Raw genomic sequence first — 14986 nt, forward strand, 5'->3', positions numbered from 1 at the left:
GAGCTGTGACCGGCTGACTCACTTTTTCCTTTCGGGGCCGGGAACCCAGCTCCAGCCCTTCCAGAAACTTCCCTGGTCCCCCTGCCCCCCTGGCCTCTCCCAGCAGGGGGCCCTGTCACCCGACCCCCCACAGATCTTCCCTGGGGGAAGATCGGGGGGGTTCCCATTTGCACTAGTCATTTTCTGTTTTGGGCCACTGACCCCCCCCCCCGACTGCACTAGCACCTCCCCTGATTACAGCCCCCGTCTTTCTCCATCACCCCCTTCCTTCACCTCTGGGACACCCCCCCTTGTAGGAATTGGGACCCCGGAGCTGGCTCTGAGGTGCCAGTTCCGCCCCCCCGATGGCAAGGCGGGGGGTGGTGGTATAGGAAAAAGGGGGGTATCCCCCTAAAAAGAGACCCCTAATAAATGACTGTGGTTCAAAGGACTCCAAAAGTGGGGGGGCTCTGCGGTGAGCCCCCCGGCCCACCCAGCCCCCCACGATCCCTCCCCACACCGGCCCTCCTAAAATCCACTCCTCTGCCCCCCCCAAGCTGCTTCCCTGCCCGTGTCCCTAAAATCCCCCTGTCCGCTTCCCCTGCCTGTGTGCCCCAAATCCTGCCCCTCTACTATCCAGCTGCACTGTCACTCCAATCCATCTGGCCCCCCCATGTACCCTCTGCCCCCTGAAACCAGCACATTTTAAACCATCCAATCTCTGGGTAGCGGGTTGCATTACAGATCTTTGGGGGGACCTGTCACCCCTTACTCTGCAGATCTTGCCCCTCCAATTGCCAGCTCCCCGTCCTCCCCTTTTGGGGGGACCCCATGCACCCCCCATTCCCCTGTGCTGGTTTCCCCATGCACCTCCATGGGGGGACATGGGGAGGGGGGGGTCTGCACCCCTTTGACCCTTGACATCTGGGTCATGAAGGACTTGTGCTGTGCAGGGGGGTGGGTTGTGCCGCTCCCAGAATCCTTTGTTGCCCCAGGAGGAGAGCGGGTCAGATTTGGGGGAGTAAAGGGGTGTGTGGATTTCCCTGGGGGATTGAGGGGGTGGGAATCTGGGGTTCGGCCCATTTATACACCCCGGTAGCTGGGAGGGGGATGATCTCCCTGGCTCAACCTGTGGGGAGGGGCTAAGGAGGAAATGGGGACAGCCCCCCCGCAACCTTGCCCCCAAACCAACCCCTAAACTCCCTCGCCCCCAAACTCGCCCATGACCCCTATGGGGCTGGGGAGGGGAGCAGAGAATCCCCCCCCCCCCAATTCCAGGGATGCGGGGTCTCTATCACTTACCCCCTGCCGCCCTAGCTTTCCAGCCAGCAGGGGGCACTGCTGGGCATGGAGCTTTGATCTCCCTGAGGGCCTTCCCAGGCCGGCTGATACCCCCCACAGTAGTGGGCATGCTGTGGGGCTGCAGGGAAATGCACCCTGTTCTGCTGCAGTGCGGCAATGCACCCCGCTCTGCTGCGGCGCGGCGACGCACTGCGACGAGCGACGCACCCCGCTCTGCTGCGGCGCGGCGACGCACTGCGACGGGCGACGCACCCCGCTCTGCTGCGGCGCGGCGACGCACTGCGACGGGCGACGCACCCCGCTCTGCTGCGGCCCGGCGACGCACTGCGACGGGCGACGCACCCCGCTCTGCTGCGGCCCGGCGACGCACTGCGACGGGCGACGCTCCCCGCTCTGCTGCGGCGCGGCGACGCACTGCGACGGGCGACGCACCCCGCTCTGCTGCGGCCCGGCGACGCACTGCGACGGGCGACGCTCCCCGCTCTGCTGCGGCGCGGCGACGCACTGCGACGGGCGACGCTCCCCGCTCTGCTGCGGCGCGGCGACGCACTGCGACGGGCGACGCTCCCCGCTCTGCTGCGGCGCGGCGACGCACTGCGACGGGCGACGCACCCCGCTCTGCTGCGGCGCGGCGACGCACTGCGACGGGCGACGCTCCCCGCTCTGCTGCGGCGCGGCGACGCACTGCGACGGGCGACGCTCCCCGCTCTGCTGCGGCGCGGCGACGCACTGCGACGGGCGACGCTCCCCGCTCTGCTGCGGCGCGGCGACGCACTGCGACGGGCGACGCTCCCCGCTCTGCTGCGGCGCGGCGACGCACTGCGACGGGCGACGCTCCCCGCTCTGCTGCGGCGCGGCGACGCACAGCGACGGGCGACGCTCCCCGCTCTGCTGCGGCCCGGCGACGCACAGCGACGGGCGACGCTCCCCGCTCTGCTGCGGCCCGGCGACGCACTGCGACGGGCGACGCACCCCGCTCTGCTGCGGCGCGGCGACGCACTGCGACGGGCGACGCACCCCGCTCTGCTGCGGCGCGGCGGCGCGTAGCGACGGGCGACGCTCCCCGCTCTGCTGCGGCGCGGCGGCGCGTAGCGACGGGCGACGCTCCCCGCTCTGCTGCGGCGCGGCGACGCACTGCGACGGGCGACGCTCCCCGCTCTGCTGCGGCGCGGCGACGCACTGCGACGGGCGACGCACCCCGCTCTGCTGCGGCGCGGCGACGCACTGCGACGGGCGACGCTCCCCGCTCTGCTGCGGCGCGGCGACGCACTGCGACGGGCGACGCTCCCCGCTCTGCTGCGGCGCGGCGACGCACTGCGACGGGCGACGCTCCCCGCTCTGCTGCGGCGCGGCGACGCACTGCGACGGGCGACGCTCCCCGCTCTGCTGCGGCGCGGCGACGCACTGCGACGGGCGACGCTCCCCGCTCTGCTGCGGCGCGGCGACGCACAGCGACGGGCGACGCTCCCCGCTCTGCTGCGGCCCGGCGACGCACAGCGACGGGCGACGCTCCCCGCTCTGCTGCGGCCCGGCGACGCACTGCGACGGGCGACGCACCCCGCTCTGCTGCGGCGCGGCGACGCACTGCGACGGGCGACGCTCCCCGCTCTGCTGCGGCGCGGCGGCGCGTAGCGACGGGCGACGCTCCCCGCTCTGCTGCGGCGCGGCGGCGCGTAGCGACGGGCGACGCTCCCCGCTCTGCTGCGGCGCGGCGACGCACAGCGACGGGCGACGCTCCCCGCTCTGCTGCGGCGCGGCGACGCACTGCGACGGGCGACGCTCCCCGCTCTGCTGCGGCGCGGCGGCGCGTAGCGACGGGCGACGCTCCCCGCTCTGCTGCGGCGCGGCGACGCACTGCGACGGGCGACGCTCCCCGCTCTGCTGCGGCGCGGCGACGCACTGCGACGGGCGACGCTCCCCGCTCTGCTGCAGCCCAGCCATGCAATTTCCAGCGCTCCCCGCTGCGGCACAAGCCTTGCCTCACCCAGCAGCTCCCCGTCGCTCCCGGTTCCTGCAATAAAACGAGCATTCCTCCCTCCCCTGCAATACTTCAGTGCAGCGTGGTGCACATTCCAGCCACCACCACCCCCCGGCTGCATTCCACCCTGCGGCCCACCACTGCAGGGCGAGGACCATTGCAACCCCCCCACCCCACCCGCCCCAGCCACCTCTTCTGGCTGGCAGGGAGAATCGCGCACACATGTGTCCGCTGCATCGCAAGGACCTTCCCACCCCTCTGCTTGCTGGGCTGTGCCCGAGGAGGGCGCTGGTTGGGGTATTAGCAGAGCGCACCAAAGGCATTCTGGGCACCTGTTCCGCTCCCCCCCCCCCCCAAGCTGCAGGGGGGATCGCAGGGGATCGGGGGCAGGGGAGGGCAGTCACTGATTTGTACATAGCTGTCCGTCTCCGCGACCTCTTTTGCACTTTCGTCACTGAGTCCTCAGTGAGCGTCGAGCATCGCTACCGAATGTACCTTCGTCTTTCTGTTCTAGATTGCACCTCTCGTTAGTTTTACGGCACTTTAGAGCTCTAACGAAATGGTTTAACCCCCCCCCCCTCCACCAATCAAAGAAACAAAGGAGCAAAAAAAAAAAACCAACAACAACAACAACAACCTGGTAAAATGTTTCCGAAAACCCACCTTCCAGCCGCTTCGATCCTGGTCTCTCTGTTCCAACCGTGACTGTGTGGACGACCCGTAGAGAACAAGCCAATATTTATCTTTCTGCATCTCTGTGTGTAACTATAATAACTTCTCCGAAATAAAAAGACGACTATACGCTCAACCCCAACTCTCGATCTGGCGCTGAGATGCGGCCACCTCTGGGGTGGGGTGGCTGGTTATCCAGGGACCCCTTCCCTGGTGCTGAGATGCAGCCACCTCTGGGGTGGGGCGGCTGGTGACACCGGGACCCCTCGCCCGGTGCTGAGATGTGGCAATTTCTGGGGCGGGGTGGCTGGTTACACAGGGACCCCTCGCCCGGCGCTGAGATGAAGCCACCTCTGGGGTGGGGCGGCCCGTTAACCAGGGACCCCTCGCCCAGTGCCAAGATGCACCCATCTCTGGGGCGGAGTGGCTGGTTACACAGGGACCCCTCGCCCGGTGCTGAGATGTGGCCACCTCTGGAGTGGGACGGCTGGTTACCCAGGGACCCCTTGCCCGGCGCTGAGATGTGGCCACCTCTGGAGTGGGACGGCTGGTTGCCCAGGGACCCCTCGCCCGGCGCTGAGATGCGGCCACCTCTGGAGTGGGATGGCTGGTTACGCAGGGACCCCTCGCCCGGCGCTGAGATGCGGCCACCTCTGGGGTGGGGCGGCCCGTTAACCAGGGACCCCTCACCCAGTGCCGAGATGCGCCCATCTCTGGAGTGGGATGGTTGGTTACACGGGGACCCCTTGCCCGGTGCTGAGATACGCCCACCTCTGGGGTGCGGCGGTTGGTGACACAGGGACCCCTCGCCCGGAGCTGAGATGGGGCCACCTCTGGGGCAGAGCGGCCGGTTACCCAGGGACCCCTCACCTGGCGCTGAGATGCTGCCACCTCTGATGTGACTCCCAAGGGACGAGTGGGAGTCTGAACTGAGTGTCAGGGGACTGGGGGCTACCCGGGGCTGGGCATGGCCAGCAGGGGGTGTTGCAGGAGAATATTCCCTCCCCCCGCTGCCATCCTGTCTAGACAGACCCCTCCCTGTCTGGGATTGTGGCCAATGTAACGCCTAGCAAACAGCCACTGCCCAGGGGGAGTCAGAGGGGTTGCTGGGAGATGGAGGTTTACTGCAGGGCTGAGAAAGGGGTCCCCGGTCCATTGGGGGGGCCTGTGTTTATTGGGGTCCCTGTGCCCATGGGGGGGCTCCCCGCTGCTGGAGCTGTCCCCCCCGGGCATTAACCCCCTCCCCACTGCTTCCCCCATCCCACAGCACCAGGTTCCACCCCTTGTGCCTCAGTTTCCCACTCCTCGATCCAACCAACCAGGGCCTGAGCTGACACCCGCCTCCGCACACCGGGGCGAACGCCCTGTCATCTTTTCCCCCCGGCTGGGCAGCCCTGACCCTTGAGCCGGCTGCGACGCCAACCCGTTGGCATCAGCGAGCAAGCCCCTGTTTACCCGCCCCGCAGATTGGCCGGCGGGGCAGAGGGGCTCGGAACAGGTGGCCTTCGGCTCCAGTGCTGGGTCTCTTCTCCGGGCACCATGGGCTTCCCAGCCAGGCTCCTGGTCCTGTTGTCCATCGGGGCCCTGCTGTACCAGCCGATAACCCGCGGGGACTCAGCCAAGGTGAGGCTGGTGTGGGGGCGGGCAGGCGGGGAGGGAGGCCGAGCTGCTGGTGCCGGAGCTCATTGGCATGCTGGCAAAATGGTGTAACACCCCCCCAGCTCCCTCTGTTGCGCCCTGCCTCAGTTTCCCTTTGGGGAAAGCAAGGGGACAATTCCAGGTGGGAAGCAAAAAGTCTGGCTAGCCCTGAGCTGGGGGGGTTTCTGGTGCCCCCCGTGATGGGACGGATACACCCACGGGGCAGGAAGGAGGATTCACTGGGCCTTAAAAACCTCTAAGGGTGGAGTGATCCTCCGGGACCTCATCCCATGCTTTTCGCAACGTCCCTCTGGTGAGGAGTTCCACAGGCTGATGGCGCGCTGGGTGGCCGTTTGAAACCCACTGCGTATTCCCAACAGAGCCTCAGAGTTACGGACACCCGAGTTACAGACCGGGCAGCTCTGCACCCCTCGGCCGGCACCGGAAGGACGCGATCAGCATTAGAGACCCAAAAACTGAACAAACAAAAAAAATAAAGCACGCACCGTACAGTACCATGTTAAACATAAACTACTGTACTAACAAAACACAGGGCAAGGGGCCAAAAGAATGGTGTCAAGGGCAGGAAACGGCTTCTGGGCTGGTTTAATTTGAACGCCGAGGGTTCAAAACAGTGTTTTGCTCCTACTGCTGCGCTTGGGCCATGTTCGGCAGTAAAAGTCGGCTGCGTTCGGCGGACTACGGTTTCGGAGTGACCGATGCCCTCCGCTCCCGAGGGGTGCGTGACGCCGAGGTTGTGCTGTCATTTCATGGGGTGAATGCTTGTGCGTGGATCAACAGTGACTTTCACGTGCCGTTGTGTTGCCCAGTTTTGTGAGATCCCTTCGCTGTCGGCCTGGGCCTTAACGATCTTGAGTCATTTTGTGTCGTCTGCAAATGTTGCCGCCTCACTAGTTACCCCTTTTTCCAGATCGTTTATGTATCTGTTTAATAGGAGTGGGCCCAGTACAGACACCACTAGTTACCTCTCTCCGCTTTGAAACCCGTCCATTTATTTCTACCCTTTGTTTCCTGTCTTTTAACAAGTTACCGAGCCATGAGAAAACCTTCCCTCTTATCCCATGACAGCTGACTTTGCTTAATAGCCTTTGACGAGGAACCTTATCAAACAGTTTCTGAAAATCTAAGTACACTGGATCCCCTTGGCCCACATGCTTGTCGACCCCCTCAAAGAATTCTAGTAGATTGGCGAGGCGTGATTTTTCCTTACAAAAACCAGGTTGATGCTGCCCCGACGAATCGTCTTCGTCTCTGCGTCTGATCATTTGGTTCTTGACTAGAGTTTCAGCCCATGTGCCTGGCACTGACGTTAGACTCACTGGCTTGGAATTGCCTCTGGAGCCTTTAAAAAAAAAAAAATCAGCGGCACATCGGCTCTCCACCAGTCATCCAGTCCGGAGGCAGCGTTAAGCACTGGGTTACATACAGACCGACGACGCCTACCGTGCCTCTAGAGTCAAGGGCATGGTTATTAGGTGTCCTCTGTGTGTGGCATGTACGGGGTGCCCATCATTGTGGTCTCTAGGCCCCTTGCCCTCTTTCCTGCATGTCTTCTCACAGCCTCCACTCCCAAGAGGTAGAGCAAGGTGGGGAAACTGAGGCACAGGGAGACTTATCCAAGGGCCCACGGTTTGTGGCAGAGCCAGGAGGCGAGCCCACAACCCGGCACTCTGACCACCGGGCAAACCTTCCTCTGCAACCCATCCCAGACCTACAAGGGCTCTGGGGTGGTTATAGCCGACGGCTCATCCCCCTTGCCGGTGAGTTGGTATGCTGGTGGAGGTGTGCTGTCGCATGGGGTGTACAGGCTGCCTGGCTGTCCCAGCTGTGAGTGGATTGACAGGGAGCTGCGGCGGGGGACGGGTAGCCGGGGGGGCTGCGAGTCTGGGAAACAACCTACTACAGAGGCAGTGGTAGGAAGGAGCAAGGAATCGCGAGGAAAAGTGGGTGCGGCAGCTTCCCGCAGGGTCCCTGGGCTGGGTCCTGGACGAGGGGTAGCTTGCACCATGGTGATCATCCGGCCTGACCCCCGATTTTCCACTGATATGGGTCAGCCTGAGCTGGTCCTTGTCCGTGACCCATTCAATCTCAGACCAGTCAGCAACACGCCTCGAGCGCAGACTTCATCCTGTTCCCCCCCTGCCCCACGGAGCAGCCCTGGAGAGCCTAAGGGGGAAACCGAGGCAGGGCGAGACCTCGTCAAAAAAATATCGCAAAAGCTGCCCGCTCCATTGCGCCCGGGCCAGAGACCTGCCCGAAATAATTCCCAAAGCAACACCTGGGATCGGCGATGGAGAATCCTGGTGAGCCCCCCGCCCCAAAGTAAACTCCCCATAATTCATCCCTTGTGAACAAAGAGTTGTAGCTTCCCCGCAACTGTTGCTAAGAACATCTGGGGCAGTGAGCCAATCCCGGAAACGTCTTTCACGGGGTCCGCAGTTCGTCACAGCTGAATACCTGAATACGGCCGGCAGATCTGGTCGCCCCATCTCAAAAAGGATTGATTGGAATCGGAAAAGGTTCAGAAACAGGCAACAAAAATAATTCGGGGTCTGGAACGGCTTCCATGTGAGGAGAGATTAATAAGATGGGAACTTTTCAGTTTGGAAAAGAGACAGCAAAGGGGGGATATGAGAGAGGTCTATAAAATCATGATGGGTGTGGAGAAAGTCAATAAGGAAGTGTTATTTATTCCTTCTCACAACACAAGAACTAGGGGTCACCTGATGAAATGAATAGGCAGCAGGTTGAAATCAAACACAAGGAAGTATTTCTTCACACAATGCACAGTCAACCTGTGGAACTCCTCGTCACTGGATGCTGTGAAGGCCAAGATGAGAACAGGGTTCAAAAAAGAACTAGAGAAGTTCATGGAGGATGGGTCCATCAGTGGCTATTAGCCAGGCTGGGCAGGGATGGTGCCCCTAGCCTCTGTTTGCCAGACGCTGGGAATGGGCGACAGGGGATGGGTCACTGGATGATTCCCTGTTCTGTTCTTTCCCTCTCGGGCACCTGGCATTGGCCGGTGTCAGAAGACAGGACGTTGGACTAGCTGGACCAGTGGCCTGACCCAGTACGGCCAATAACACCCAAGAATCCATAAAACAGGAAGAGACAAAACAGGCTGCTCCTAAGGGAGACAGGCACAGCACCCCCTGCCTGGCTCTAGGCTAGTTCTCTGCAGACTGCCTGTGATCTCGCACTTCACAACACACCCCACTACGAAAGCCTGCCAAGCAAAGGACCCCCAAAAGGCCCTTCCCTCCTAACCCACTAGCTTCGTTATCGCCGAGTGGGGATGGATGATTAACGAGCCGGCTGGAGGCATAGCAAGGGACTGCCAGCCACGGGGCTAAATGGTGATTGGCTCAAAGGGGAAACTGAGGCAGGGTTGCTCCACTGTAGGGGAAGCCAGGGAGTGAAATCAGCCCTAGACATGCTTTTTGTGATGGATCAGCTGCCCTGGTACCCCAGCTGACAACAGGGGTGGCTGGACGCTGCGAGCGAACTCCCCCCTTCTCACCCTACAATCCGAGGCCAGCGATGAGAGGCAGGAGCCAGTGAAAAAGGAGAGACCCCACTTCTTTCCTGGAGCCAGGGAGAGAACCCAGGAGTCCAGGCTCCCAGCCCCCCTGCTCTAACCCACCGGCCCCCACTGCCCTCCCAGAGCTGGGGAGAGAACCCAGGAGTCCTGGCTCCCAGCCCGCCCTGCTCTGACCCACCAGCCCCCACTCCCCTCCCAGAGCCAAGGAGAGAACCCAGGAGTCCTGGCTCCCAGCCCCCCCGATCTAACCCACCAGCCCCCACTCCCCTCCTAGAGCCAGGGAGAGAACCCCGGAGTCCTGGCTCCCAGCCCGTCCTGCTCTGACCCACCAGCCCCCACTCCCCTCCCAGAGCCAGGGAGAGAACCCAGGAGTCCTGGCTCCCAGCCCGCCCTGCTCTGACCCACCAGCCCCCACTCCCCTCCCAGAGCCAGGGAGAGAACCCAGGAGTCCTGGCTCCCAGCCCGTCCTGCTCTGACCCACCAGCCCCCACTCCCTTCCCAGAGCCAGGGAGAGAACCCAGGAGTCCTGGCTCCCAGCCCGCCCCCGCTCTAATCCCCCAGCCCCCACTCCCCACAGTGTGTCTTTCCTATCCATGGAGCAGTGGTGACACCTGGTGGCCAGCAGGGGTAACAGATGGCGATTTAAAGGCCCACTATTGGGAGCTGATTCTCATTCCCGGTAACCTGCGGAACTCCTGGCAACCACACTCTGCGAGACCTCACGGGCAGGCAGGGTAACGCCCAGCAGTGCCACCTAGAGGCCAGCGAGGGGGCTGCATATGGCCCTATGAGTAACCCACTGCTTGTCTGCCACCCCCCCCCAACAGACAGTCCCTGCTTCCTGGTCCTCCCAGGTGAGGAGGGGGCCCTGAATATCGGCCGGCACTGGGGGGACGCCACCCCGGCAGCCACCATCTTCATCAACCTGCGCAAGGTGACCAGGTACAAACCCCGGGGGAGATGGGGGGGCTTTCCTGCAGGGGATTAGATGGCGGGTGAGGGGTGGAAGTCAGGACACCTGGGTTCTCTCCCCGGCTCTGGGAGGGGAGGGGGGGCTGGTGGGTTAGAGCGGGGGGGGGGGCTGGGAGCCAGGACTCCTGGGTTCCCTTTGTACGGTGTGGGCCCCCCTCTCCCCAGCGCCGTCTCGTCCTTCGAGTTCCGCACGCTGGACCCCGAGGGGGTGATCTTTTTCGGGGACATGGGGGACCACAGCGATTGGTTCGTCCTGGGGCTGCGGCGAGGGAAGGCCGAGATGCAGATCAGCAGTGTCATGACCAACATCAGCGTGCGGGGCGGGCAGCGGCTGGACGACGGACAGTGGCACCGAGTATGGGGGAGTCGGGGGGCTCCCATGAGGGGTGGGGGTGCTGGGAAGAGGGACGGGGGGGGCTGGGTGCATTGGGGGACAATTGGGGTGGGGATAGCCAGGAGGAGGGGGAAGGTTTTGGGGGGTCCCCTTGGGGAAGTGGTAACTGGGGTGTGGGTGTTTTAGGGGGGCCTTGAAGTGGGGGGAGCTGTGTGGCTTTGGGGAGACCCAGGGGGTGGGGCAGCTGGAGGGAGGCTGGGTGGGTTTTGGGGGGTTCTCTCAGGGTGGAGGTGGGCTGGGTGGGTTTTGGGGGAATTGGATGGGAGGGCAGATAGACAGGGGGTTGGGGGGGTTTGGAGGGGTTCTCTCAGGGCAGAGGGGGGCTGGGTGGGTTTTGGGGGGGACACTGGGGGTGCGGTGGCTGGAGGGGGGCTGGGGTAAGTTTGGGGTTCCCCTGGGGTGGAGGGGCAGGGGTGGGGGGCCCGTTGGTCCGCAGTAGCCGAGTGCTCCCCCGGTTTCCCCCCAGATGCTGGTGATGAATCAGGGGGACAGCGTGCGGCTAGACGTGGACGGCGACGAGCTGCTGACCCTGGGCCACGTCTCATACCCCATCATCGAACGCCACGCACCCGAGATGCGCCTCGCCGTGGGGGGGCTGCTTCTCCCAGCCTCCCACCTGCTGGCCCCGGTGAGGAGCCCGGACGCCTGGGTTCTCTCCCCAGCTCTGGAAGGGAAGGGGGGGCTGGTGGGTCAGAGTGGGGGGGCTGGGAGCCAGGACTCCTGAGTTCTCTCCCCAGCTCCGGGAGGGGAGTGGAGGCTGGGGGGGTTAGAGCAGGGGGCGCTGGGAGCCAGGACTCCTGGGTTCTCTCCCCGGCTCTGGGAGGGGAGTGGAGGCTGGGGGGTTAGAGCAGGGGGCTGGGAGCCAGGACTCCTGGGTTCTCTCCCCGGCTCTGGGAGGGGAGTGGAGGCTGGGGGGGTTAGAGCAGGGGGCTGGGAGCCAGGACTCCTGGGTTCTCTCCCCGGCTCTGGGAGGGCAGTGGGGGCTGGTGGGTCAGAGCAGGGGGGCTGGGAGCCAGGACTCCTGGGTTCTCTCCCTGGCTCTGGGAGGGGAGTGGGGGCTGGTGGATCAGAGCAGGGGGGCTGGGAGCCAGGACTCCTGGGTTCTCTCCCCGGCTCTGGGAGGGGAGTGGGGGCTGGTGGATCAGAGCAGGGGGGCTGGGAGCCAGGACTCCTGGGTTCTCTCCCCGGCTCTGGGAGGGGAAGTGGGGGCTGGTGGATCAGAGCAGGGGGGCTGGGAGCCAGGACTCCTGGGTTCTCTCCCGGCTCTGGGAGGGGAGGGGAGGGGGGGCTGTGAGCTGGGGTTTGGGGGGGCCCGGCTCTCTCAGCCCCCCCCCCCGGTGTTTCAGATGAACACGGCCATGGACGGCTGCCTGCGGCACTGGATCTGGCTGAACCAGAGCACAACCTGGCGGGAAGGCGCCGCCCTGCAGGCGAAGGCCAAACCCTGCTTCAGCGCCCTGCGGCCCGGCAGCTTCTTCCCCGGGGCCGGGCTGGCCAGCTTCCGCCCGGCAGGTACCCCCGGGGACCCCTGCGTCCGGGCGGCCTGGGCTCACCTTCCTTCTCAACACGGCCTCTGTCCGCCACGGGGACCCCCCCCCTGCCCCCCTCACCAGCCTCCTCCCCCGTGGGGATCCCCCCACCCTGCCCCCCTGGCCTGCCCCCCTCCTCCCATGGGGATCCCCCACCCTGCCCCCGGCCTGCCCCCTCCTCCCATGGGGATCCCCCACCCTGCCCCCCTCACCAGCCTCCTCCCCCGTGGGGACCCCCTACCCTGCCCCCCGGCCTGCCCCCTCCTCCCATGGGGATCCCCCACCCTACCCCCCTGGCCTGCCCCCTCCTCCCATGGGGATCCCCCACCCTGCCCCCCCGGCCTGCCCCCTCCTCCCATGGGGATCCCCCACCCTGCCCCCCTCACCAGCCCTCCTCCCCCCGTGGGGACCCCCCCATCCCACCCTCCTCACCAGCCCTCTCCCCCCCATGGGGACCCCCTACCCTGCCCCCCTGCCTGTCCCCTCCTCCCATGGGGATCCCCCACCCTGCCCCCCTCACCAGCCCTCTCCCCCCATGGGGACCCCCTACCCTGCCCCCCTGCCTGTCCCCTCCTCCCATGGGGGACCCCCTACCCTGTTCCCTGGCCTGCCCCCTCCTCCCATGGTGACCCCCCATCCCCCCCCTGCCCAGGACCTGCCCCATGCTGAACCCTTCACCCTGCCCCCCCTCGCCAGCCCCCTCCCCCCATGGGGACCCCCCCCATCCCACCCCCTGCCCAGGACCTGCCCCCATGCTGAACCCTTCACCCTGCCCCCCTCGCCAGCCCCCTCCCCACATAGGGACCCCTCCATCCTGCCCCCCTCCCCCAGCCCCCTCCCCCCATGGGGACCCCCCCATCCTGCCCCCGCCCAGGACCTGCCCCCATGGTGACCCCCATCCTGTCTCATTGTCTGGCCCCCTGCCCCTGCGGTAACCCCCCCATCCCACCCCCCTCTGCCCAGCACCCCTGAAGTGATCCCCCAGCCTCTCTATGGTGACAACCCCAGGCCCCCCCTTCCCAGGCCTCCCAACTGTGACCCCCCACTCCCTCCTTCTCCCCAACTCCCCCCGCGGCAGCATCTGCTGGGGGAGGGTCAGCCCCCCCCAGTTAACCTGCCCCTGGTGTTTGCCCCCCCCCAGACCTGGCTGGCGGTGCTGCGCCCCCCAACGGAAGCTGGGGGCTGCAGGTGGAGCTGGGGCTCCGGGCCTCCCGGCAGACGGGGCTGGTGCTGGCTGTGGGGGCCCCAGACGGGAGCCTGGCACTGACCCTGGCCCCTGCAGCCCACGGTGAGTCCCGGGGGGGGGGGCAGGATGGGGGGGGGGTCCCATGGGGGGAGGGCGCTGGGTGAGGGGCATGGTGCCAGGGATCTGCTCACTTGGGGGAGCGTGGTGCCAGGGATCCATTCACCAAGGGGAGATGCTGGGGATCCGCTCCTGGGAGGACACAGTGCCAGGGATCTGCTCACTTGGACGGGCGGAGTGGCAGGGACCCACTCACTGGGGAGGCGTGGTGCCAGGGATCCGCTCACGAGGGGGAAAGACTGGGGATCCGCTCACCAGGGCCATGGTGCTGGGGATCTGCTCACTTCAGGGGCACAGTGCCAGGGATCCGCTCACGAGGGGGAAAGGCTGGGGATCCGCTTACAGGGAGGACTCAGTGCCAGGGATCCGCTCACCAGGGCCATGGTGCAGGGGATCTGCTCACTTCAGCGGCACAGTGCCAGGGATCCGCTCACCACGGGGCGTGGTGCTGGGATCCTCTCTCCAGGAGGATGTGGTGACAGGGATGCACTCACCGGGGGACATAGTGCTGGGGGGATCCACTCACCAGGGGGACGGGGCCCTGGATCTGGTCACTGGGGGGCGCTGTGCCAGGAATCTGCTCATGGGGGGGTGCAGTGCCAGGGACCCGCTCACTGGGGGCACCATCGGGGGGGGAATCGCCACTCACGTGTAGCATGGGGGCAGATTTGGGGAGACCCGTCTCCGTCTCCCCCTGAACCTCCCCCTCACTCTCCCGCAGGCCCTGGTGGCGCGTCTGGGTAATCGGACCGAGCTGCAGCTGCCCCTGCCGGAGGGGCCCTGCCTGGACGCCCCCCTGCGCCTGCGGGTCTCCCCCACCCAGCTGGCCCTGCAGCTGGGCAACCACGGGGGACACCCTGCCTGGCCAGCCCCCCGACTTCCAGTGGCTGCAGGAGGCCTGGCTGGGCCAGGATGGGCGGCTCTTCATTGGCGGGCTGCCAGGTACGTTCCCTGCCCCGCCCAGCCGGCCCGCGGTAGCAACTTCCTCCACCCCTGGGTACCACTTGATGGCTTCCCCCACACCTGGGACGGCCTTGACTGTGCCCCCATCCCAGGTTAGCTCGGCTGGCCTAGATGTGAGACCCTCCCCCAAGAAGGGGTGGCTGTGTGGGTGGTGGGGGATGCCGGGGGGGTCCCCTCTCTCCCCTCCTTCTGACATGATATCTCCTTGCAGAAGGGGGCGAGACCCCCAGGCCCAGGAGTGGGGGGCCTTCCGGGGCTGCCTGCGGGGGATCCAGGTGCAAGGCCACCAGCTGGACCTGGACTCGGCCCTGTTCAGGAGCGACACCATCTGGGCCCACAGCTGCCCCGGCGGCCACGAGGGGGCGGGAAGGGGGAGCTGAGCTGGGGGCAACGGTGCTGCTTAAAGGGTCTGCCGGGCGACGCCCCCCTCCCTCGTTACCTGGCCACCACCACCGGTGGTGGGACGGTGTATGTGGCCGGGGGTGTAGGAGTGGTGGTGACCTGTGGATGGTGTGGGGCTGTGACTGGGGGGGGGGCGGGGGGAGGGGTTTGTGGCTGGGAACGAGTGTGCGGCTGTGCTGGTGTGGGGCTGTGACTGGGGGGGAGGGGGCTGTGGCTGGGAGCGAGTGTGCGGCTGTGCTGGTGTGGGGCTGTGACTGGGGGGGAGGGGGCTGTGGCTGGGAGCGAGTGT

At 65.6% G+C, this 14986-nt stretch overlaps 2 protein-coding genes across 2 annotated transcripts; one reads left to right on the forward strand and one right to left on the reverse strand.

The window, feature by feature from the left end:
• Window positions 1–1103: 1103 nt before the first annotated feature.
• On the reverse strand, window positions 1104–3222 carry LOC135976042 (uncharacterized). Its single transcript, XM_065570406.1, has 2 exons — window positions 1416–3222; window positions 1104–1108 (listed from the first exon to the last, which is right to left on the reverse strand). Exons 1-2 carry the CDS (start codon window positions 3220–3222, stop codon window positions 1104–1106), a joined length of 1812 nt encoding a protein of 603 aa, XP_065426478.1.
• A 1986-nt stretch (window positions 3223–5208) lies between these two features.
• Window positions 5209–14734, forward strand: LOC135975914 (sex hormone-binding globulin-like). The gene is given in 11 exon segments (XM_065569253.1): window positions 5209–5559; window positions 9966–10076; window positions 10272–10461; window positions 10967–11128; window positions 11847–12012; window positions 13171–13304; window positions 13306–13317; window positions 14054–14179; window positions 14181–14274; window positions 14507–14527; window positions 14530–14734. Coding segments are annotated over 11 exon segments (1251 nt in total). The 5' UTR covers window positions 5209–5470; the 3' UTR covers window positions 14676–14734.
• Window positions 14735–14986: the final 252 nt, after the last annotated feature.

Source organism: Chrysemys picta, chromosome 16 (assembly GCF_011386835.1).
Source record: "Chrysemys picta bellii isolate R12L10 chromosome 16, ASM1138683v2, whole genome shotgun sequence".
Taxonomy (NCBI): domain Eukaryota; kingdom Metazoa; phylum Chordata; order Testudines; family Emydidae; genus Chrysemys; species Chrysemys picta.